The following is a 24304-nucleotide window of genomic DNA, read 5'->3' on the forward strand; positions in this document are numbered from 1 at the left end:
AGTAGCGTGTAAACAGAAAATGAAGGAAGGTCTTTGTTGCTGTAAATTAGTAATACTGGGTGAGACTTGCTTGTGTTGTGAAACATGATTGTGCTGAAGCCTCTCTTTATTGTGGAGAAATGGTAAGGCTAGACCGTTTGCGACTGTAAATTATTTCTAAAAAAAAATCCCTATTAAATCTGCAGGAGCATCCAGTGGAGCCTATGTAGTTGGTTTTTATCTTTTTTAAAGAGTTCTATTAAAAGTGCAAGTGGCTGCAGGGCAGCTTTATGGCATTTTATAGTGCCTTTTGTTCTCCTTAAGTGTTCCCTATGCCCATCTTTGATGGGTTTATTCACTACTGGAGTGACTGAAAATGTGGTACCTCAAGCAGCTGCATGAAGACTTGTGTAAAGTTGCATTGACTCATCTAGAATTGTTTGAAAATCCAATTACTTATTATAGACCACTCTATAGATAATAATATGTATCTAATTTATGTAAGTTATTTGCATACTTGTTTAGTGTGTATCTGTATACCTAGTGATGAAAACTAAAAATAGAAGAAGTCATTTCAGCTAAGAAAAGTGCATTTTTGAGACCATTGTGCCAGTTTAATGTTAAAAAAAATGCTTAAAGTAATGTCCTATTCTGAAAAAAAGTGGAAGGTTTTATGACATGGCAGGATAATAGAAAAATGGTAATTGAGTTATTCAGATGAAAGAAACTGTCTGAAAGATGTCTTTTTTAATTTTGGAAAAACTTGTCAATTGGCTGAATCACAGTGAAGACAATACAAACATCCAAAGAAATGCTTTCAGCTCTCATGATTGCAAAATTGGCTGTCAAGTATAAGCAGAATATAAATGATGTGAAATCACAGTGACTTTCTGGCACTGAAACAATAGTCTGATGGTTAGTTGTTTTGTTCACTAGCATGGCTGAGATACACCCTCACCAGAAATGCCCATTCAAATATCTTTTTTCTTTTTTTTATTCTGCTGCTGGTAAACTTTACAGAAATATTAGATTTCTGCTTGTTTTTTTTTTTAATTTGGATTTTATGCCAATTGAATTGTTAACCTGACTTTCTATTTAAAGTAGAATTTTTTTTAAGGGAAACCTTTCTCCTGACTCCAGTACAAAACTTGACAAGTTGCAAAAGAAATGGCAAATTCTCCTTTTCATAAAATGAAGACATGTCTTACTAGGAGACCTACAAGGCTATTGCAGATGATTAGATTTGGTACAGGAACAGCTGGCTAGAATTGTTTGACTTTGCTCTGAAGGTTTCTGTATGATTTTGCAAGTTCCCTTCTGAATTTAGCATCCGTGAATAACCAGATAGGCTTGTTAGAACGAAGATATGCCCTTGCTTTTTATCGTCTTTCACAACTTAATTGCTTGTGCGTATCTGAATGAGTTCCATCATTGATAATCAGGTGATGCAGTACTGAATGTCAGAGCTCTTGGCGGGGGGGGGAAAAAAAAGTGCATGTAGAGGCTGGATTTTTGGTGGTGTTTCTAGAGAAACCTGAGGATGTGTTGTAGGTCTGTGTAGTTGTGTTTGCACCAAGGCCGCAATTAGGACTGTGTCTCAGGATGCTGTGTACTTAGGTCTTTCTTTTTCTGGGTTCTAGGTGTCAAATTGTTCAGGAAACACCATAGCTTTTCATTAGCAGTCTCTTACCTCTCTGCCGATTCCTACGAGGTGGTTGCGCTAATGCACATAGCGATTCTGTGCTGCTGTGATGTGTTTTGCTTGCTCATCCCACAGTTTCCTGTGCTGTTTTAAGGCCTTCTCTTCCAGCTAGCTGCTAGATCCACTGATAATATCTTGTCTATTGCTACAGCTTTGCCTCTCCCCCTGCTACTACTCGCTTAGAAGGTTTCTCTACCTTTAGGAGGTAGAGTTGGGGAGATGGTGAGATTTGGGAGGACTAACTGTAGCCCCCCAGTAGGGTAGTATAGGAAACTGTAGGTTTCAGATATTTCAGATGCTGCGTTTCTGCCCCAAGGCAGAGCTAGTTCTGCAATGAATTAATCATAAGAGCTTAAAGAAATTATTTAATGATCTAGTGATGGAGGCTTTTTTCCTAGTTTTGTTGTTCAGGATAAATGATGAGATGGTCATATTTTTACTATGGTATGTAGTTGCCATGAATTTCCCAGGCTAGACTTCTGAAGTCCAACGAGTTCTCCTATTTTCTGAGTCCCTTTGAAAGAGCCTGCATTTCCCCCACCCTGTTTGAAACGAGGCTGTTTGCTGCTCTCATTGCAGGGCCTGAGAGCCTGCTCTAACTGTAGGAGCAAGGGACAGTATCTTGGATCCATTTGTGGCTTGACACAAGTGTTGCCCTTTATTAAAGGGATTCCCATTTAAATACAGGGCTGTGATACAAACATAATCAGAGGTTCAAAAATAGCATGGCCTCCCTGCGGCCTTGTTGACAAGTGCACATGCTGCCAAAACATGACTCACTGGACCTGCCTCTCGACTGAAGCTTGCTGCTTGCGTTTATTTTGAGTGCCTCTGTGATTTGATATTCCTGTCAGCCTACAAGTGCCTCCTGTACCAAAAAGATGTGTGTTTTTGAAAGACAAGGGTTTATTTGTGTAGCACATGCCTGAGGATTTGAGCACCAGCTTCTGTTCCCTAGAAGCCAAGTGCTTCAGACCATGAATCTTCCTGAGCATTATAACATTTTTTTTTCCTGCTTTCACATAAACCAGCTGCAAGAGGTCAAGAAGAAACTGCACTTTGCTTGAATGTTTTCACGTAAGCAAGTTTCTCCGATCTTGTGACGGAAATATGTTAGTAAGGCTCTTGGACAGTCCGCTTGCTTGTTGGCTCTGACTGCCACAGCCATGTTCAAGATATCCTGTTTATAATAGCAGTGTCTTTCCACCGCATTGTTCAGCTCAAGGCGGCCCACGTGGCTTTCCATTTCTAAGGATTGTCTCCAGCTCCCTTGTCTTCCTTTCCCACCCATGGGGAAGGCATTTTGGAAAGATATTCTGGCTCCGCTTGAGTGTAAGACATGCTTCCCCTGTAGTCCATACCTTTTTACTGCATTATAGCTATGAGACCACTTTTTTAGATGATCTTTCACTACGTTGAAACTTTGTGGCTTTTACTGTTAAGGTGAATTAAAAAAAGAGAGAGAGAGAAAAAGATGTCTTTTTGTTTTATTTCAAAACAGTTCCAAAATAAGCTTTGCTTAGCAAAGGTGGCTTACAAAGGAGAGTGGTCATCAAGTGAGTGCCCCATTTTAAAATCCTTCTGCTTTCATTTGTTCTTATGAACGCTTTGCTGTTCTTGCTGTCTTCATGCATGCTGTAGTATCTACGTGTCCTCTCTGAGCCAGTATGCCTAATCCTAGGAAAGCCTTCAGTTTCTTGATCTCAGGTTAGATATGCCGCGGCTCACTGCTAGCTCTATTCCGTCCAGCAGAAGGCTATGAGATGGAGTCTTGAGCATCAGCTTTCTACCTGGAAAGCAGACCTTGCTCTTTTTTGCAAGAGCAGAAGGACAGGTTCCCAAGACCTAACTTAGTCACAGAATCACAGAGTGGATGAGGTTGGAAGGGACCTCTGGAGATCATCTAGTCCAACCCTCCTGCTCAAGCGGGGTCACCTAGAGCATGTCAGACAGGGCTGCATGCAGGCGGGCTTTGAATATCTCCAGAGAAGGAGACTCCACAACCTCTCAGGGCAACCTGTTCCAGTGCTGTGTCACTCTCACAGTGAAGAGGTTTTTCCTTATATTCAAGTGGAACTTACTGTGTTTTGGTTTGTGCTTGTTGCCTCTTGTCCTGTCGCTTAACACTACTGAAAAGAGTTTGTCCCCGTCCCCTTCACACCCTCCCTTCAGGTACTTATAGACATTGATAAGATCCCCCCCCTCAGTCTTCTCTTCTCAAGGCTAAAGAGGCCCAGCTCTCGCAGCTGTTCCTCACAGGGCAGATGCTCCAGTCCTCTGATCATCTTGGTAGCCCTATGCTAGACTCTCTCCAGTAGCTCCATGTCTCTGTTGTACTGGGGAGCCCAGAACTGGATGCAGTACTTGAGATGAGGCCTCAGCAGGGCTGAGAAGAGTGGCAGGATCACCTCCCTTGACCTGCTGGCAACACTTCCGAATGCACCCAAGGATACCGTTGACCTTGGCCACAAGGGCACATTGCTGGCTCATAATCTATCTGTTTTCTGCAAGCACTCCCAGGTCCTTTGCTGCAGAGCTGCTTTCCAGTAGGTCAGCTCCAAACCTGTATTGGTGCATGGGTTTTTTCCTCCTTAGGTGCAGGACTCTGCACTTGCCCTTGTGGAACCTCATGAGATTCCTCTCCACCCAACTCTCCAGCCTCTCCAGATCTCTGAATGGCAGCACAGCCTTCTGGTGTATCAGCAAAAAGAAAAAGTTCAGAATTAAAGGGACTGTATAATAATTAATGATAACTTTATTTCATATTTTGAGTTAAAATAAATGAAAATGGAAGACACTTTGCCATTATATTGGCTTTGTCAGAAAAATGAAAAAAAAAACCCCAACCCTATGCATTATAAAACATCTTATAAATTTAACTGAATCTAGGTAGGATTGTTCACATGGTCCTTCTCTTTATATGTCCACACTTCTGGTATTTATTATGGTTGCTTTTTTCTTTTAATCTGGATTAGATCATTAATCTATGGCTATAAACTCTTATCTTGATTGTAGGAAGGCCTAGTTTGCATTAGCTAACTTGAATTGAAGCAGTAAGGCAAATAAATTTTAATTGTCTTTAGGGTGAACTTGAAGTTGAAACTAAAGTTTTTTAACCTATATTGAAATATTATTATTTATAACATTTGTAAGTACTTTGTACAGGTGGGATTCTTATTCTCTTATTTGATTTCTGCCATATTATAAATGATTTTAATAAAAGGAATTTTATTTTTATGTGAAGTCTATGTCAAATTGAAAATATTTGATTACTATTTTGCATATATAAATACATGTGCCCATTAAACAGAATAATGGCTATATTCATCTGAAATGTTTTAATGTTTGAGTTTGTTGTGTTGCATGTGTAAAATAGGACTTTAAATCTCTACTCAGTAGATTTTCAATGCCTTTTTCAGGAAGCAAGAAAAAGGAAAAAGAAAGGCCAGAAATCTCCCCTCCATCAGATTTTGAACATACCATCCATGTTGGCTTTGATGCGGTTACTGGAGAATTTACTGTAAGTACATTTGACCTGAGTCACTGAGAAAAACACCTATGGGTCTGCACTGTAGAGAAGCTGTTGAGGTGTTCTAGAATGAAGTGTGAGTTAGTCTATTCTTTGTCAAAGAAATAATTTTACTGTGTGTTTGTACAATGTGCAGAGCAAAGACACTGTTACCTCTCAGTGCTTCTGCAATGTGAATGTCAGATCTAATGCTTATTTTCATCTAGGGGAGTCTTCCTTGAGAACTGGTGTGGGGAGGAGAAGTACCCTTTTTAGTTTACTTTCAGTAATTCATAACTGGTACTGTTGAGTGCTTTAGTATTCCCATTCCTCACTTATCTGACTTAATATAACTAACTGAGTCATGATGACTCAGTAGGTTGGAGGCCCTGGTGGATTTGAGAATGCTTGAGACATTGAGCAATCAGGTACTTCAGTTACGTCTTGGTTTATGTTGCATCACCTATGGACATGTGGCTCTTCAGCATCAAGTGGGAACATTGAAATACACTCCTTCCTGTTTGTGTGTTTAGAGTTGTATGTGTAATGCTCTGTATAGAGGAAAAAGGAAATTTGTTCTGCTTTTTTAATAACTCTTTAAAATATTGGAAGGATACTTAAATAGCCTGTTATTTCAGGGAATGCCAGAGCAATGGGCTCGGTTGCTACAGACCTCAAATATCACCAAGTTAGAGCAGAAGAAAAATCCTCAGGCGGTACTAGATGTACTGAAATTCTATGACTCCAAAGACACAGCAAAACAGAAGTATCTGAGTTTCTCTGCTCCAGGTGAGATGCACAAGTATGCCAGGTACAGTGAAGGCAGGGAGGGGGACTTAAGTATTTGGAACTTGGTCTTCATCTCTTTTGGATTAATAAAACAGATTCAAATGCTGGAAAAACAAGCTACTTATCTATGAGGAAGAAACATCTGTAGATGGATTTAAAGCTTACTGGAAACTGTCCAGTTTCTTGTTTTAAATGGAGGAGGAAACAAATGGAACTGGGTAATTCAAAATAGCAGTTAAAATTGATGAGCTGTGTTTATGAAGCAGGCTCTGAGACTATGATTGACTGGTTTCATACTGGAGACCTTGCTTAGTTATCTGTGGTCAAAACATGTTCCTAGATGGTTGCTCTCTGTGAACTTGAGTTTTTATCTTTCCCAAGTGATGACATCAAAGATGCCAAATAGCTTGTTGCACCTGGGCCAGGAGCTACGTGGGGAGGCTGAGGGAATGACTGTCCTACATACATGGTTCCTTTTATCTAGTTCTCCTTCAAATTATTTCCATTCTGAAAATAGCTTAGTAACAAGTAACAATAGCTTTGTAATACCTTCCTCTTTGATTCAAAACACAATTAAGGGAGCAGAAATACCAGTTTGATCTTGATTGCCCATTTCAATATAATAGGACACACAAGCATAGCAGGCAATATTCAGTTTAAAAAACAGTGTGTGGATACTAACGTGAGGTGAAGCAGTAGAGCAAGTTGGGAAATGAGTGTTTTTAACCTACCCTTAAGAAATAATTTTAGTAATTTATTCCTTCTTTTTTCTGTGGGCTTACAGTGCTACTTGTTTATCTCATTTATTACAGTGAAATTTTGCTTTCAGAGAGAAAGAAATACCCAGAATGGTCCATAGACTTTAAATGTTTCTCAGCTACTCTGTAAAGATCACTTTTAATTGTTTATTCTGCTGATTTTATGAATTCTGTTATTTGTTCTATTTAGAAAAAGATGGTTTTCCTTCAGGAACACCAACGGTGAGTATGTTTACTCTCCTTTGTAACTAAGGAGAACAAAATTTCAGATTTTTTATTTGTTATATTAAATTAAGCAGATTAAAATAAAATGAGAACTTTTTGTGGAATAAAAACCTAAAAAGGAAGGTGGAACACAGCACATTTTACTAGAGTAATAGTATTTGAATCTCATAATAAAATGTAGTAGGGCACTTAAACTACTCAAACTATCCTTTTTTAATCAGTAAGAATTATTGTATCTTCATATCAAAAATAATGCAAACTGTTAATGCTTTGTGAGGGATATATCTTGTTTATACTGTTTTTAACTTTGGTAAAATGTAGACGAATGCCAAAGGTTCAGAGCCATCAACAGCTGTAGCCGATGACGACGAGGATGATGATGAAGAAGCTCCTCCTCCAGTTATTGCTCCACGGCCAGATCACACAAAATCGGTGAGCAGCTCTTTTTCACAGAGCTGTAGGTGTTTTTCTACTCCTTTTTTCCTGTAAAGTGTTTTATTTGTGAAATGAGCTCTTGCATATCTTTCTGTTTTTAATTAAGTTTGCTTGCTGAGAAAATACCTGATTTCTGGATTTTAGTTGGATTGGAAATCCTGAAGTTAATGCTGGTATAGTTTATTGCCTTGTGCTAGATATCCAGATATATTTATCCTCTGACCCAAGATGTGAGAAGAACGTTTTTAAGTGCTAAAAATTATGGCTGATTTCTGTCTTTAGATAGTATAATGGCATAAGTGTAGGACAGTGCATTTGAGCATTTCATTTTTGTTTTCAGTTGCAGTGAGATACCTTCATCGAATCTACTACCCAAACCCAAATTCAAATTTAATCTTAAGTGCTTATGAAATTGTTACCTAACTTTTAGTTTCATATTTTTTTTGTCCTGTGCACCCTACTCAGAGTCCTAGGGATTCTAGTTACTACAGCTCATTCTTTGACCCATTATAGATGTAAATATTGCTGCTTTGTTGTCCACTATGACCCTTGGTTTTGTTCCAGGGGCATAGAAGTGATTTGTGTATACTTGTCAAGTGATACTGCTTTTAGCATTGCCTACTCTGGGTATGTGAACATACACAGCGTGATGGCTCTACAGTTTGGTTTTACCAGGATAGCTATGTATGGCTGTAAAACTTAAGAGTTTCTTCAAATGTGGGGAGAGTGAACAGCTTAGTGGGAAATGAAATAAAGAAATCCCTAGAATTAGGGAAATGAGAAGTCTACAGATGCATGCTGCTTTTCATAGTGAAGCATGAATCTTTTTACCTTTAAATCTTAGCAGTAATTTGTCTTGCCTTTAAACAGTGATTTTCTGTTCTGTGAAATTTAGAGCTTGTAAAACTGAACTAAATACACAGATGAAAGGCTATGTAAGCCTTTCAAGTCAACTGATCTGTTGCAGAGAATAATCAGGAAGAAAATGCACAGAAAGTCTGTCTGGGGAAGATAGAGAGCCTGATTAAATGCACTTCTAGCATCCGCTCTGTACAGGAAGTGTCTTAGTTTTTATTTTGAGGTCAGTAAGGTTGCCAGCATCTCTGCACTGGAATTCAATGCCTCTCAGGTCTAATTTCTGGCTCCAGGGTGTTAAGTAAAATGGTACATAATGGTCTTTTAAGAACTATGATTGTTTTGAACTGCGAGTCAGTGATTGTGAAGAGAATGCTCAAATAAATGGTCTCTCTTAACAACAGATTTACACGCGGTCTGTAATCGACCCCATCCCTGCACCAGCTGGTGACTCTTCTGTTGACAGTGCGACCAAATCAGGTGATAAACAGAAAAAGAAGACCAAAATGTCAGATGAAGAGATCATGGAAAAACTACGTAGGTATTCTTAGTTCATTTAAACAAAGGCTTTATGACTGAGTTCATTCTCATTTACTTTTTGACTTGAGAGGTTTTTATGCAGTCACAATCAACCCTTCATTCTGAGTGATAATACCTGTGAGACAGCTGTCAGGCAATCATGGTTGACCGAAACATCCTCACAAAATGGCTTGTGCATCTATATTGGTGCTTCTAATAGTTTATTTAGCCAGCAGATGAGGAAGATATTATTACCCATCCTGATTTTTGTGCAAGGATTGTGTAAATACTGTGCCTGATTTGCGTCAGACAATAGCTGAGAGGATCTAAATGTTTTGTTAGTTTGCATCCTTAACAACCCTGTTGGGTAAAGAATATTGTAGAACAGTTTTTTGGATTGAAATTCTGTTACGATAATGTGATCTACATATATAACATTCATAATAACACAAAATATCTTGGTTTCTACTGTTGCTAATTCCATGATGTTCCTGGAAATAAACTTTCACCATATTAATGTTCTTGTGCTTAGTAAGTCAGGAACTGACTGATTTCTGAAACAGGCTGACCTAATGGATTTGTCATGATCTAATACTGGGTTCTGTTATCCAGAAGGCTATCATTAAATTCAAATGTTTGTGGGAAATAGCAAGAGCTGTCTAATTAAGAGTAAGACCTGGCATAGCGGTTGACTGAAACTGGGCCATTTGCAACTGGAATGAAATCAGGAAGCTTCGGCTCCTAATGCATCAACCTTTTTACTGCTTGAGCTGACTCATACTCAGCTATCCTGGCCGAGGCAGGTCCTACTAAAGGAGAACGGTGGGAACGGCATGTATTTTTAACATGAGTTGACAGATACAGTATGCTATGTTGTGATAGCAAAGAACGTTTCCTAAGGCAATGACTCTTCTAAGAATTTCTATGGAAGTGTTGTGCAAATGTTTTTCTTTTTTAGGTACTATTGTGAGCATAGGCGATCCCAAGAAAAAATACACCAGATATGAAAAAATTGGGCAGGGGTAAGTGTTCATCCCACCTATTATTTACAGTGAGTCAGTGTTGAAGGTGATGTGCTGTTTCTTCTCTGATACTACTACATAGCTCCTACTTACTGAAGCAGGCAGAAAGATTTGCAGTATTAGACAATGATAAACAGATGTTGAAGGCTTGCGATGGTGGAAACTTTTGAATTGGGTCTTTTAATACAACAGCATAACACTAGAACTTTTTTCTGTCATATCTATGCCTCTTCTCTAGTCCTCTTTTAGTAAGATGTATTCATCTCTTCTGCAATCTAACTACTGAAGAGCTTGAGGGTACCTCAGAAGGCTTTCTGTGTGGTGGACTAACAATAATTTTAACTGTGTTACTATTCTAATATTCCTATGAATTCTTTTGGAAAAAAGTTCACTTAAGTATATTCAAGGGTAGCTTATTATTAGCTTATTATTATCTCAGCATAACTCCTGCTGTCTGTCCCTTTCCAAATATTTCCTTATGCATTTGTGAGAGGGCTTCCCCTGGGCAGAAAAGTAATACCTTCTGCAGAAAAGCCTGTCCAGCTTACCTGATCTTAGGCAACAGCACAAGTTGTAGGGGCTTGGAATGCAGGAGGCACGATTTGTCTTAGAACAGAGTGGACTTGTGATTAGTTTGCTTTGTGTAAACTGACAGGCTTTTCTTTGATATTGCTTACTTTAAACAGCCTTCTTTTTGATAGAGCTCTTGCAACGTACAAAGCTGAAGCAATTTTGCATTTGTGATCTGTCTGTTTGCGTGCATGTGTGTGACAGATGTAACTGGCTGTAAGATTGTTCTTTATCTTCACAGGGCTTCAGGTACAGTTTTCACAGCTATTGATGTGGCAACAGGGCAGGAGGTAAGATCTCTGTGCTCATCAAAATGAAAATGTCTTTTCTGTATAAATGTTCCTCTGTAGGTGGTCAGAGTGATCTGACTAAGTTTCGTTTTGTGGCTTCCATCACTGCTGTCACCTTGCAGACTAATGTTTGTCCTAGTCATTTGTAACAGTGTGTGCCTTGTTTTGTAGTAATCAGATGATGAAAGCTAAAAATAGGGTTTTGTCTTTACAGTGAGAAGCAGAGGGGCTGAGATGTTCCAGATACGGGTTTTGAAAACAGTTTATCCTTCAAGTATTGTAGGCAGTATTGTCCTGGATTTTCAGCAGTAAATCTGCGTTTAGTCTTAACACAGTTAGTTTCTAGACCTTTTTCAGTAGTGGTGATTGAGATGCCTATCCATATGGAAATAGCTTGTCCTCAAATGATTCTTTGTTTTAATTAGAATGCCTTCTGCACATCCTATTTCTTGTTTTTACTACTTGGTGCATCCAAACCATCCAAACCAAAGATGATGACACCAATAAAATGCTACATCCTTGTCATGCAGTAGTTGTCTCCGATTCCCCAAGATTAAAATTTTAGCAATTATTTAATTCTTTTTAATTTCAAATTTATTTTTCCTTTAAAAGTCCAAAGTTATTTATTCTTTAGGTCAATGATAAGTAACTGCCTCTTCATCAGTAACTGCATTTCCCGGTACTGTAGTACTGCAGTACTTTCTACACACTGCAGTACTACTTGTTCTCTGCATGCAGAGAACATGACTGCAGAATAAATCTTGTGGCTCTTTTTCTTTCTTAGACCTTTCCTGCTTCCTGTTGGGCAGATGATCTTACAGTTGATTGCTTGCAGTCTCTGCCTTCATACGTTAAACTGATCCAGTACTCTGGCTTCCTCACGGCTTAATGTCTGAGGAAGAGGAGGAAGTTCTGATGACAGAATTGGGTTTGTTCAGTGGTAAGAAGAAAAGACCACAGTAGGATTTTATTGCCATCTTCAATCTTAATGGGACAGTATAGAGAAGATGAAGCTGGACTCTTCCTTGGAGCGCTGCAGGCAACAGACCCAAATTGCAGTAAAGGAGATTTTGTTTAGATACTAGATTTTTTTTTCTTCCTCCTCACAGGGGCCCAGAGTGGTGGTGGAGTATCCACCTATTAAGATCTCCATTCAAAATTCAGCTGGACAAGGCCCTCAGCAACTTGCTCTAAATTGCCCTACTTTGAGCAAGGGCATTAGACCAGATGACCTCCAGAGGTTCCTTTTGATCTTACCCTTTTTGTCATTCTGTATCACAAGTTCCATTCTTTTAATGCCCATGGCAATGTGATAGTGAATATTTCTACAAGATTATTTCAGTTGTTGTGGTAATACTTTGATTTTGGACTCGTGAGTGGATTATACAGTAAAAAGCCTGAATGCCTCCTGAAAATGTTACTACTAACAGAACCGACTTGGGACAATTATTTGTTTTGAAGTCTGGAAAACTTACCCTGGCTAACTTATTTCTTGGGCTAGGTGGTTCTTTATTTTTTGCTTCTCCCTCTGGGATAGTTTATTGGCTTTTAATTGCTCTGTGAGTTATCTCCTGGTTTCCCTTTCCCCTCAAAACATTGTCTCATGACAACATTTTTCCTGACTGTCACTCCAGATAGTTGATGTTTTGTCTTTACGTAGTTTAACTACACTAGTACCTGCTTACAACTTGTTGACAGCAATGTGGCTGTGAAGGCTGCTATTACTGTTGATCCAGCTATTGATTCAGTTGTCTCTCATCTTAAGTTCTCTCAGACTTGGGCTAATTTTGTCACTTGTACCGTGACAAACATTTTATTCCTTATCTTGCCACTTTTTTGAGCATTCACACTTGCCTGTTATATAGTTTCTTATTCTTCAAAACTTCCTCTGTTGAATTGCTCTTTCAAGCTTTTCTGTTCATGCTGATTTTTGCAACTGCTTCTGCCTTCCTGCATTCCTCGTACCTGAACGCTAATCTTGTCAGAAGAAGATACACAGAAATAAATTTCCTTGTTTTGTCCGGGAAGGCATATGCCATCATTCTTTGTTGCTACAAGATGCTACTCTGCTTTAGACTAGCTGATATGAAATCAACTGGATGAGTATCTGTTTATCTTCTAAATATTTTCTTTGCTGTCTGTTCTGGCCTTTGCTATTGGTTGTCAGTCCTCTCAGATACGAGAGGAGGATGCTGGCTGTGGGTGTGGGTTGTATGCTAATAGTTACATGCTAATGAATAAATACCCTATAAGCTGCAGGTTGTTTCTGTGCCAAGCTGCCTTAATGCTGTTACAGAATCTCTTAACTCTTCTAACCTTTTACTGTATTAAGAATGATTGAAAGTTTTTGATACTCAAGTTTGAATTATTAATGTTCCATTTGGCCCTCCTCAGGTTGCTATCAAACAGATAAACCTGCAGAAACAGCCCAAGAAGGAGTTGATTATTAATGAGATCTTGGTAATGAAGGAGCTAAAGAACCCCAACATAGTCAACTTCTTGGACAGGTAAATGCGAACAGCTGGTTGATCCCTGAATTCCCAGGGATTTCAAGAGGTTTTTAACTTGATACTCCTCTATAGACCTAGAGTTTCTTTACCTCAGAGTCTTATAAGACCAGTATTTGGATTGAGAGGAGCATTAAAAAAAAGTGAAGTCTGCTATAGGGAATGGTCATGTTGATTTGGTAAGAGGCCTTCTTCTGTCATCAGTGCAGTGCTGCATGTGGTCGAGGAGCAGTGGTGGAAAAAAGCACAGCTGGAAATGCTATGTCCTCCATGAGATGCAGGATGTTACCTGGACCGTTTAGGTCAAGAAGCATAGGGCTTTTATTGTCAGCATCTACATTTTAAGCTATCTACCTACTTACCTATTTTATTTACTATTTATCATGAAGTGTTTGTAAATCATTTTCTTGAACAGTTATCACAGTGCTCTTATCTGCCATTTTTCAGTTCTGTATCTCTCTTGATGGCAAGTGGGCATACTTTTCTTTTTTGTTTGTAGTTACCTTGTAGGAGATGAACTGTTTGTGGTGATGGAATATCTAGCTGGAGGCTCACTAACAGATGTGGTCACAGAAACATGTATGGATGAAGCACAAATTGCTGCTGTTTGCAGAGAGGTGAGTACTGTATTTGGTGTGCAGAGAAATGAAGGCATACTCTATTCCTCCGAGTTCTTTGGTACATTTATGTTATCACTAATTGTAACAACTGCTATTGAGGACATTCACTTGGGAAGAATTAATGATACTGAGAGCACAAATCAATATTAAAATTGGAGATAAACTCATTTTGTTATTTTCTGTGTATAACTCAGGAAACTAGCACCCCTTCCTACCCCCTTTTCCAAATAGTAGTGGTGGAACTGTGTTTGCTTAGAAACTGTAAAAGTAGATCTGATGAGACAGGCATACTTTAAGAAACATGTACTAACATAGCAGTGAGCTTGATAGACTGTCACTTTCTCATTTTAGTGGCTGTTTTCATGATTCACAGTATGTGAAAGGTATAGTTCTGTGAAGGTTAATCTTTTTGGATTTTTCAGAAAAATAATACTCCAGAAGATTGTAGCTGGAATAATTTTAGGATTCAGTATGTATCCTTCTAAAAGAAGTTAAAAATAACTTATGCTGCAGCTTATCAATTGTTTCTGCCCTGAGTCAGGGCCAGCATCTAACTCAGACTTGATTTATTATAGGAATGGGAGAAGAAATTGTATTACCTAGTGTGCAGGAGAAACTTAGGCTTTTAAAAAGCCAGATGGCTACATCAGCATGACATCTGCTTTTGGTGACTCACCTAAAGGGAGGGGATGAAAAGCAAAATGGTATATGAACATGTATGAACAGGTAATGGTTTCCTGAGAAACAGGAGCTGGAAGCAGAGAATTGAAAGTAACTATTTACAGTAACAATAGTTAAATTTTTCCTTCAAGAAAGTTAATATTGAACTAATTGTACTACATCAAAATTCTGCTGCCTAGAATGTCAGATATTCTTTCTTATGTAAATCGGTGCCACTTTGCTAAAGTAAATAGAGGCAAAAACACTCAGAGGATTACGTCCATGCCAAGTTGAAACGATAAATATTTTGTTTATATGAATTAAAAAAGACTTATAAATGGTGTTCTTGCTTTTTCTCAAATATCAAAACTAAGTTTCATCATATTTTTAGGCCAAAACTTTAGTATGAAAGGTTTTAATCTATAAAGAATGCAAAAATGATATTAGAGACTTTCATAATGCAGATGTTTTACAGCCTTCATTGTAGTAAAGTTGCCTGTGTGTCGAGGATGAAGCATTCCTGTTAGTGAGACTTGAGGCTAAAAGGTGCTCGCTTAATCCCGTATAGTTCCCCCATAGCATGAATCTGGAAATTACATGTACCAAAATAAATGAAATCTGTGAGTGATTTTGGGGAGTATCTTAGATGATGACTAGAGGATGAGGATTTAAATTTATTAGTTCTATAAGATGAGAGAGAAACTTCATAGTTAAGTGATCTTTGACCTCCATGAGTTCTGGCAAATACTGTTTAGAGCAAGAGCTTCCTCTGCTGGTTGTACCTGCATAATACCTGCTGTATTTTTACACTCAACCCTGCTTAACAGTGTAAGTGCTTTGAATTTGTGTTCACATGTGTAACTTGTGCTTGCATATGCTTAATTTTTTTTCCCCATCCAGTGCTTGCAAGCGCTTGAGTTCCTGCATGCCAACCAGGTCATCCACAGAGACATTAAGAGTGACAATGTGCTGTTAGGAATGGATGGATCAGTTAAACTCAGTGAGTACCAGACAAATGTTTCAATGTTCTTTTTTCCCTTCCTAATATATTTCACATTAGAGAGCATGAGCTGATAAAAGGGTAGTTGGCAGGGATATTTGAGGTGCCTTTTTACTGGATGTCAGCAACAGAAATTCGTTCCATCTTATAAAATCTGTAACTTGCGAATAGCAGGTATTGAAATTCTGAGGACTTCAAAACTCTAAGGCGGTGAGCATGTTAAACCGGCAGGATGTTGAAGCAAACATGTTACCACATGAATGCATTGGTAAATATGAAATAATTGGTAACATAAAGTGAAGAAAAGGTGTAAATGGCTGCAAGAGAAAAGTGCTGCTAGCTCTAGTGGTTTTATGGTCTTTTCAGGTTGTCATGATTAGCTTTTAATGTTTTGCCTTTTTCACGTAGAAGGTAACTAAGAAGAAATTATGCAAAATTAACCATTCATGTTGCAGTCTAGTTTTATGCTGCACCTGTACAGGGGTCTCCATTGCTTGAACTGAAAGTGTAATCCACTTTCATTAATAAAATCATGAAATGACAAAAGAAACTGCTTGCTTTTCAGGTAATTGTCATGCATGCTATAACTTGTGTACAGTAAGTCAGTTTCTGGTGTGTGTAAACATGTGGCACCTGAAGGAGGAAGAGGCTTTTAACATTTGAAAAATGGGAAACCATATGCAGAAGATGTCAGGATTGTTCAGAGAGAGGTGTGTTGTCCGTTGTCTTGGCACCCAGGAATGCACAAAGCATAAAGCTACCAAAGAATGAAGGGATGATGTTTTTACAGCTGGGTAAGAATTTGGAATGCTATAAAAAAGCATCTCTCAGCAGTATTCCTTACTATGGATGGCTTTTAGTCTCATGTCAGGCATGCGGTGCAGTGTGAAGAAGGGTTATAAGCAATCTGACTTGTTTAACCGCATTGTTGGGTGCACTGCTTGCTCGCATAGGAGTTGTTGTGTGTGTTTTGTTTGTTTTCCAGGGTGGTGGGTATTCAAACACAAACTGAATGGGTTCAGAAGCTGAAGATAAGTGAAGAGTTACAGGAGAGAACGTAGCTGGGAAAAAATAGCTGTGGAAGGCTCAAAAGATACAAGAGCTGACAATATAAAGAAAAGTGGAGAAAGGACAGGGCTGTGGTAACGGGCATTGAGGCAGGCAGCCTGTGTGAAGAAGCATTGGCCCTAAGAGATTGGAGGAGAAGGTAGAGATAGAAGAAAATAGGAGTTAGCTATTAAAATGTGCTATATGAAGGAGGAATATCAGTCTTGAGACTTGCCCTTCATTTACTGTGTGGTTATAAACCTGCCAGTTGTTTGGGGTGGCGGGATATAGGTTACACTTTCTTCAAGCTCTTCTTCCTTTTCCCTGGAGGAGATTGACTTCAGGGAAACTCCATGGGAGGATACTGATCTGCCTGTCACCTGAGCACGTTTTGGGGGTGACTTTCCAGCATTTGGAGGGATGACATGATTAACACCTTTTGAAAGAAGGAAGCATCTAGCTGAGGCTGTAAAGGCACATTTCCTGGCCAGATAAAGAATCCTGGGAAAACTACCCTCACCACTAATTTTTCCACATTCACTGCTGATGAAACTGGGATCTGCTTGTAGATGAAGGGATGGACTTGCTATAAGTTTTTTGCTTGCCTTTTCTTTCCCTGCTGGTGGTGTGGTGCTGAAGGTGCTGTTTGTACATCATGAGATTGCTGTTACTTCTCTGTGTTTGTTGAAATAGACTCTTCTTTGAATTTAATATGATGCCTTCTAAAGGACCCAAGTGAAAGAGATGCTGGTTAGTTACATAGGGGCTAGCAACTGCAATAGGTTTGCTTTTCTCAAGGTAGCATTTTGACATTTGGGGTGGGAGTAGTTGTTTGTTAAACCATCCTCTTGGTGCAACTTAGCATTTTCTCAACTGTGACACTTTTGTCAGCACTGCTTGGCATAACACTTTCAAAATCAATTTGAAATTTTAAATTCTCTCTCTTTCTCTCTCTCTCTCAAACTTAGTGTCAATGATAAGGTAAAATCTGGTTCCTGCCTTAACTGTGTTCTTATTGATGCTTTACATGCCTGGGAAGTGGGAGTGCTGCAGCTGGATAAAGTAACATGATGGAACATGCATTGCTGCTGCACCTGAAGGCTATAGGAATAGGTGACTTTTCTTGTTTTCTTGAGTGTGGTTGTTCTCTTCAGTACTTATCTTGTGGAGAGGTTTGTTTGTCCAGGTTCCTTCTGCTGAATAGGGTGATATTTTACTTATCTAAAGTCTTATATTCCAAATCTGTCAGCTGTAGTACCTATATTTGATTTCCAAATTACTGTGAAATGTTGAACTCAATAGCTGCAGAAATAAAATCTGTTTAGTAGGGCAGAAACCATGGTTGGTAGATTCATATTTTCTAATTTAGGCAGTAAAACATACCACACACAGAGCTGCTCTGGATTTTACTTGATTATTTACTGGTTGGTACCAGTCTGATGGAAGGATTGGGGAAAGCATCATCCTTCTACAGGAGAATGCTTACGTCCTTATTCTAGGGGACAAAAAGCCTTATCTTCATTCCATGGAAGTCTGCCTTACTTAAACATCTTCAAGTTTTATATCCATCTTCTGTGTCAAATCTTGTAATATGGAGAATGTAGTTTAAAACAAACAAAAAACAACTACCTCTCCACCCCCCTGCCCTAAACCTTTCAAGAGTGGAGGAATAGAATATATTTGTAGTAATAGGGAAGTCTTCTAGGAACCACACTTACCTAGGATGCACTGAATTAACTTTTAATTCTGTTATCCTACAGCCGACTTTGGTTTCTGTGCTCAGATCACCCCAGAGCAGAGCAAACGCAGTACCATGGTTGGGACTCCTTACTGGATGGCTCCTGAAGTGGTCACACGGAAAGCATATGGCCCAAAAGTGGATATTTGGTCTCTGGGAATCATGGCTATTGAAATGGTGGAAGGAGAACCCCCATACCTCAATGAAAACCCTTTGCGGGTAAGAACTCCAGACTTGGCTAGAACTATTTGTGAGTGTTTACCAGGTAAAGTTATAAGTGGATTCATGTGGTTTTTCTTTGATAGCCTCTGTGTTTAGAAAAGAAAAAAAAAAAAAAAAAAAAAAGCTTCAGCAGTGCAAGATGATCCCCCTGAAAAGGATGACAGTTGTCTTGAATTTGCAGTCTGCGCTGCCCTGAATTTTTGAGATACTCTATTTGAAAGATGTAAGGCATACTAATGGTACCTTCTTTTAACTAAAACATTAGACTTTGAGAATTTGTCTGTCTTTAGTAGACTTCCTTAATTCAAGGAAAGTAAATTCATTGGGTTATGAAAAATGCTCGTTGACATGTCAGAGATTGAGGTTTTGAACATCTGCAGTCATTTTGCTACTAGCAAGAACAGATTACAGCTGCCTAAAGTTGTGTAGTGGCATTCTTGCAATTACTCATCTAATCAGGGAGAGGAGCAGAAGACTACAAACCTCCTCCTAATCTAGGTATTGCTTCCAAGCAATTAATTCTGACATCTCTTAAACATTTGGCCTGGTTATACAATATTCCTTATTTTACAGGCTTTATATTTGATAGCGACTAATGGCACACCAGAGCTGCAAAACCCTGAGAAACTATCCCCAATATTCCGGGATTTCTTAAACAGATGTTTGGAGATGGATGTAGAAAAAAGAGGATCAGCCAAAGAATTATTGCAGGTAATAGTCAACTTCTAATTAATTCCGGAGAAACAGAGGTCACTAGTGAAGTAAAGCTGTGATAGATGTCATTGTAGACTGACACCTCTTCTGTTTTGTGTTTTCTCCTGAGGACTCTCTAGTAGAGAGTGGTTGGAGGGAACCATAGGCAAAGTTTGTAATGTGTACTCTGAAGCCTTCCAAGCAGTAACCTGTGTCTTTAAACTGCTAAATTATCCAACAGTTTTTCAACTTACTGTAATACAATCATTGAAATGAGCAGAACAGGAATAAAGGAAGATATTTGAGCAGGGAACCTCTTTGTAATGAGTTATTGGAGAAAGGCCTGTTTCAGGAAGAGGAGGGATGCGTATAAGGCCACAGCTGCTATGAACCATTGCATTCTCTGGATCTGTCCCCTCTTCAGGAGCTGCGTATTGGTTGTGTTTTGCAGTGCTTCTCATATTTCAGGATGAAAATTGCTGTGTAGATAATGTGGCTTATACTTTTTTCTTTTCTTTTTTTTTTTTAAAATTGTCTTTTACTAATTTACTGTGTTTCTTTCTTCTTGGCAGCATCCCTTCTTGAAACTGGCCAAACCTCTTTCTAGCTTGACGCCACTGATCCTAGCAGCCAAAGAAGCAATGAAGAGTAACCGCTAACATTGTTGCCATGGCCTTCATCTTTTTGTGATGTTTTTGTTTTGTTTGTTTTTTTTACAAATCTTTATAATATATGAAATTGTTACACTTGTGGTGGGAGGGAAGAGAAGGGGTGGGATTGGGGAAAAAGAAGTCTGCAAAAGGGAAGAAACTCTTATCCAGAAGACACCCAAAATAAATTGTGGTGACACTAGTGAACCCTTTCTGCGGTCCAGAAGGAACTGAGGACTGAATTACTGGTCTTTTTTTTTTCTTTTTTTTTCAAACCCCCCCCCCNAGGAAAGCCACTTACTGTGCCCAGAGTTTTAAGGGTTTTTGATGACTTTGCTGTAACAGCTCCCATTCATTGTACCCTTCTGGATACTTTCAATACTTGAATGACAGATTCAAGCTTTCAGAGAGCAGCACTGATTTTACCTGCTGATCTCTCTTTCACTCTCCTCTTCTTCCGCTCTGCCTATTGACTTTTAAATTGCTCTAGTAAGCCCCTATATGACTAGGTTAACAGCAAATATAACAAAGTGTGAAGGTACATCTTACCTCTCCTTCCTTTTACGGATTAACTGTGACTGTACTCTAGAATTAACAGTTTGGCTACTTAAGAAATCATATGTTGAAATGTTTCTTTCTTTTAAGAAAAAAATGGAGAAAGGGGGAAGAGAAGTATTCACTGTTTCTTACATGCCTGTGTTCTGTGGACTTCTAATCAAAGGTGTGACCTCTTAGTAAAAACTTCATGATTGGTCAAGTCTTTAGATGCCAGGTTATGGATATGTGGAGAGGGGTCAGATACTTCATTTATGATCAAATGATCAGTTAAAGTCAGGGCAAGAAAAAAATTCCAGCTGTCTTCCTGTCTGCTCTTTTTTCATGTTAGACTTGCCAGCCAGAAACTTAAGGGATATTTTGCTTTGTGTGGTGGGCAGTTCAAAGACACATATCTGTACTCTGACTTGGGCTTTGAGAGTTATGCTGGTGCCTTTGATTTTTTTATTTTACATTTCCCTTCTTTGTATCAAGTACATTTTTGTATATATTGTAATTTTTCCCAAGCAAATAATGCATCAACCTATGGAGTTGTCAGAATTTAAATATGTGCTCCATTTGTACTAATGAAATCAAAAGAACAAATAATGAGATCTGAGGACACTGAAGATGCAAGACTTTTAAAATATAGTTCAAACAGAAGATTACAAACACCTGGAAATGCCAAAGTGCTGTTCTGTGAAGACCAAGGTTGAGAGTGGAGAACAGTGCTGCCAGATGTTAATGGGGTGTATTTGACTGGCTAGTTTGAGGCTGAAGAGACTTGATATGTTACACTGGTCCTTTCTAACTAAAGACATTTTACCAGCTAGAATTGCTGAAGTCATACTCAATGCAAGAAAAACTGCCTCCCTCTAGGGGCAGTGAACAACTTAAGTGGTTGAGTACTTGGGGTATTAACAGAAGCAATTGTAGAAGAATCTGTGGCCCCTGGCTTCTTCTAGTGCTGCAGTCCGTGCATTTCAACCTCCAGAACAGTTTAATGAAGACCCAACTCTTAACTACAGTGTGCCAAATGATTCTGTGAAAGAACAGCCATTAATTTAGTGGGAATCTATTTTTTATTGCGCTCCTGGTGGGCAAATCCTTGGATGGGTATGGTTATGGCTGGGTATGGACAGAGGACCCCAAATTAAAATTTTCATGTACTTTTACAAACATTGCTGTGAGAAGATAAAGTTGTTATTTTAGGTAATTCCAGTATTCATATAGGGATAGAAATAACATTGTTTTGGGGGACTGGTAGCCAAGATATGACAAAACTAAATTCCAGCTGCAAGTGGCTGGGCATAACAGCTGAGCCTGTTTGTGAGGAAGGAGAAGCGAGGCAAGGGTCTCAGTTTCTGCTGCTGCTCACTAGGTGCTAGGAAGTTGCTTTGTACCAACAAGATGCCTTATTTTGTAAGGAACCACAGTATCATGGTTCAGTTTGTATTCTGGTAAGCTCTTCTGTGGAAGGTACCAAGTAAATTGCTAACTGTACCATTAAAAGAATAAATATCCTTCTAGCTGTAAGCATGAGAATGTTCCTGATCTTTAGATTCGAGGAAGGGTCACCTTTCCAGGGATATAATTCTAGATGCGCTTCCCAGGCAAAATGCCTTAAGTACACTGTCAACACTGTAATGGCAATGGTTGGAATGCATCTGGCTTTCTGAAGAAAACAAAGTAGCAGGGAGGCTTGGCTAAGATTAAAAAAACCTTTCTGATTGATGGTTCCCTCTTTGTCCGTTGCTGGCAATGGACTTTTTGAAAATCCTTCTGCCAGAGTTAAACTGGGAGCTTCCCCCCGCCACTCCCCTCTTTTTGAATGGCACAATCTAGGCAGTGAGATGAATATAACTCGTGCTGAGATTTTTAAATAGAAAAACATGAAATCGTAAGTAATTTTAAATTATTAGTTCACTTCTGTTGATAAATGAGATGTTTTTAATCTTGTGTTGCAACATTTGTCTGCTAGGAGATGATTAGGAGTCTACTTAGGATGTGATTTCTGAACTTAAAGTCATTTTAGCAAATAAAACTTAGCCTATTGGAGAAGTTACCAAAACATATCTCAGTGCTTGCTATGCGATTGGGAATAATATTTAGCACTGCACTTGGAAAGTACATCTCTCCTCTTCCCCACCCAGCAGCTTTACTGCTGTACAATTAGGTTTCTTAACACCTGTTGCCAGAAATTAGGGTCAGAGATGGAGCTAGATAGTAACTGAGTTAGCAGAGGAAGAAAGTATGGAGGAAGATGCTGTATTGTGTTTTTGTGCATTAGTAGGTTGAGCATCACTTTTCCAGCGATGTCAGCTGTGTGCATGCACAAAACCTCAAAATGCAGGCTATTATTTTTCCCTGAAGGGGAGAAAAATAGCATTCATAAAACTTGCTGCAATGTTGCTCTGCTCTGCTGTGTAGCTAGGGCAAATGAATAGAGAGTAGCTAGAGATTGGGTAGCTGCTGAAAAGGAGAGGATTGTTTCTGAAAGTGCTAGGAGTCCCAGAGGTCTTGCTTTCCTGCTAAGGTGCCAGCATAAGGTCCTGAATCAGTTTGTAATCAAATATCCATGCCAGTAATATAGCTGAAGTGTTATGTAGAATGGCATGATTAGTTGTATATAGGGTGCTGGGCATCTTATGGCTTACATCTGTGATTCCTGTTTTTTTCTTATGATAGAATAAACCGGGTTTCCCAGCAGAACTAAGCATGGCATTGGGAATGTGCACTTTGATCTGCCTGGATGTTAGCAAGATGAGTTGGGGGATGTGTTCCCATGCCCCCCCCCCCAAACACAAACACCAAATGCAGAGAAGTGCAAAAGCTGTCTTTAGACCAGGTCTGAGAAATTAGGTTGCTTTGTCAGAGAGGATGGTGGGTGGACTGGGAAGGAAGCAAGAAGATTGTTAAAGGTCTCCACAGCTGGAGTTGAATAAATGTCTCTGGTCTGTTTTCCCTATGTTCCTCACATTATCAATGGAAATGGAAGCAGGTGCAAGCTTTTTATTTTTTTAATCTGTCTTCAGATTTTAATGTTGCCTTTTGTGTAATTTAATCCCATTATGTTATTTAATTGTTACTGCAATATTAACTACTGTATTTGTTGACTTTGTTTAACTGTTCTTTCAGGGCTAGAAATAAAGTTTTTAAAAATGTTTCATTTTTCCCCTCCCCATCCCCTTCATGAGTTTATATCTCTTAGAGTAGCTGAAAAGAGGAAATGTTTAGATGATTTTAATGAGACCAGCAGAATGTATTTGTTTGTAATTAAGCTTCTTACAACCCTTTAATTATGATGGATATAATTTTATGCTATGCTAGCCTATCCTTTTTCTCCTTAAGTTTTATTACTCCTCAGTGTCTATACCAAGCTCATAGGATACCTGCAAGCTTTCCTTGCTGGCATGTGTTGCTAGCAGTCAGTCCACTGACTGAGGAGAGCCAGATTTGTAACAACCTGTTTACCCATTCTGGACCAGATATGTCTTGCCCTCTTTACTTATGGAACAAAGCAGCAACCTCTCAAAGAACAAGCTAGTTCAGCAGCATTGCATCTTCCACTTCCAGATGCCATAAATAGTGTTTTGTTAGCGACTGGGTTCAGAACTGATGGGCCAGTAAATTGGGATCAGGCTCTGGCAATGTGATATTCCAGTAACTATTCCAAGAGTGTTCTATGAACATCACCCAATATCCTGCTGGTAACTATTACAGTGTAATATTTAAATGATCATGGGGAATGAGCTGTCCTGTCATCTGTTTGGAAGACTTGACTACTGCTTCTGCACCATCCCTTCTGATCAGCATTTGACTGGTAGAGCTGGACTGAGAAAGCTGGGTGTGGACAACTAACCAAGGTTTTGGGATGAGATTGGTAGTGCATGTTGGTAGGCTTGGGGACTTTCTTATGTGTTTCATCTAAATGTTACCACAAAAATACTGTTGTGCATCAGCATTGCAGTCTAGCTAAAG

General features: G+C 39.0%; 1 protein-coding gene across 1 annotated transcript in view; it reads left to right on the forward strand.

Moving 5' to 3' along the window:
• The window catches only part of PAK2 (p21 (RAC1) activated kinase 2), a 49023-nt gene extending 25533 nt beyond the window's left edge, over positions 1-23490 (forward strand). Inside the window, exons 3-15 of the mRNA XM_085311983.1 lie at positions 5101-5201; positions 5828-5978; positions 6927-6958; positions 7283-7393; positions 8656-8788; positions 9729-9792; positions 10604-10652; positions 13047-13159; positions 13659-13776; positions 15340-15439; positions 18247-18443; positions 19020-19157; positions 19712-23490. Of these exons, the coding sequence (XP_085168109.1) occupies positions 5101-5201; positions 5828-5978; positions 6927-6958; positions 7283-7393; positions 8656-8788; positions 9729-9792; positions 10604-10652; positions 13047-13159; positions 13659-13776; positions 15340-15439; positions 18247-18443; positions 19020-19157; positions 19712-19798 (1394 nt within the window). The 3' untranslated portion in view covers positions 19799-23490. The remainder of the gene's footprint in view (positions 1-5100; positions 5202-5827; positions 5979-6926; positions 6959-7282; positions 7394-8655; positions 8789-9728; positions 9793-10603; positions 10653-13046; positions 13160-13658; positions 13777-15339; positions 15440-18246; positions 18444-19019; positions 19158-19711) is intronic.
• The last annotated feature ends 814 nt before the right edge of the window (positions 23491-24304 follow it).

This window comes from Rhea americana, unplaced genomic scaffold (assembly GCF_003343005.1).
Source record: "Rhea americana isolate MKP2758 unplaced genomic scaffold, rheAme1 scaffold_352, whole genome shotgun sequence".
NCBI lineage: Eukaryota > Metazoa > Chordata > Aves > Rheiformes > Rheidae > Rhea > Rhea americana.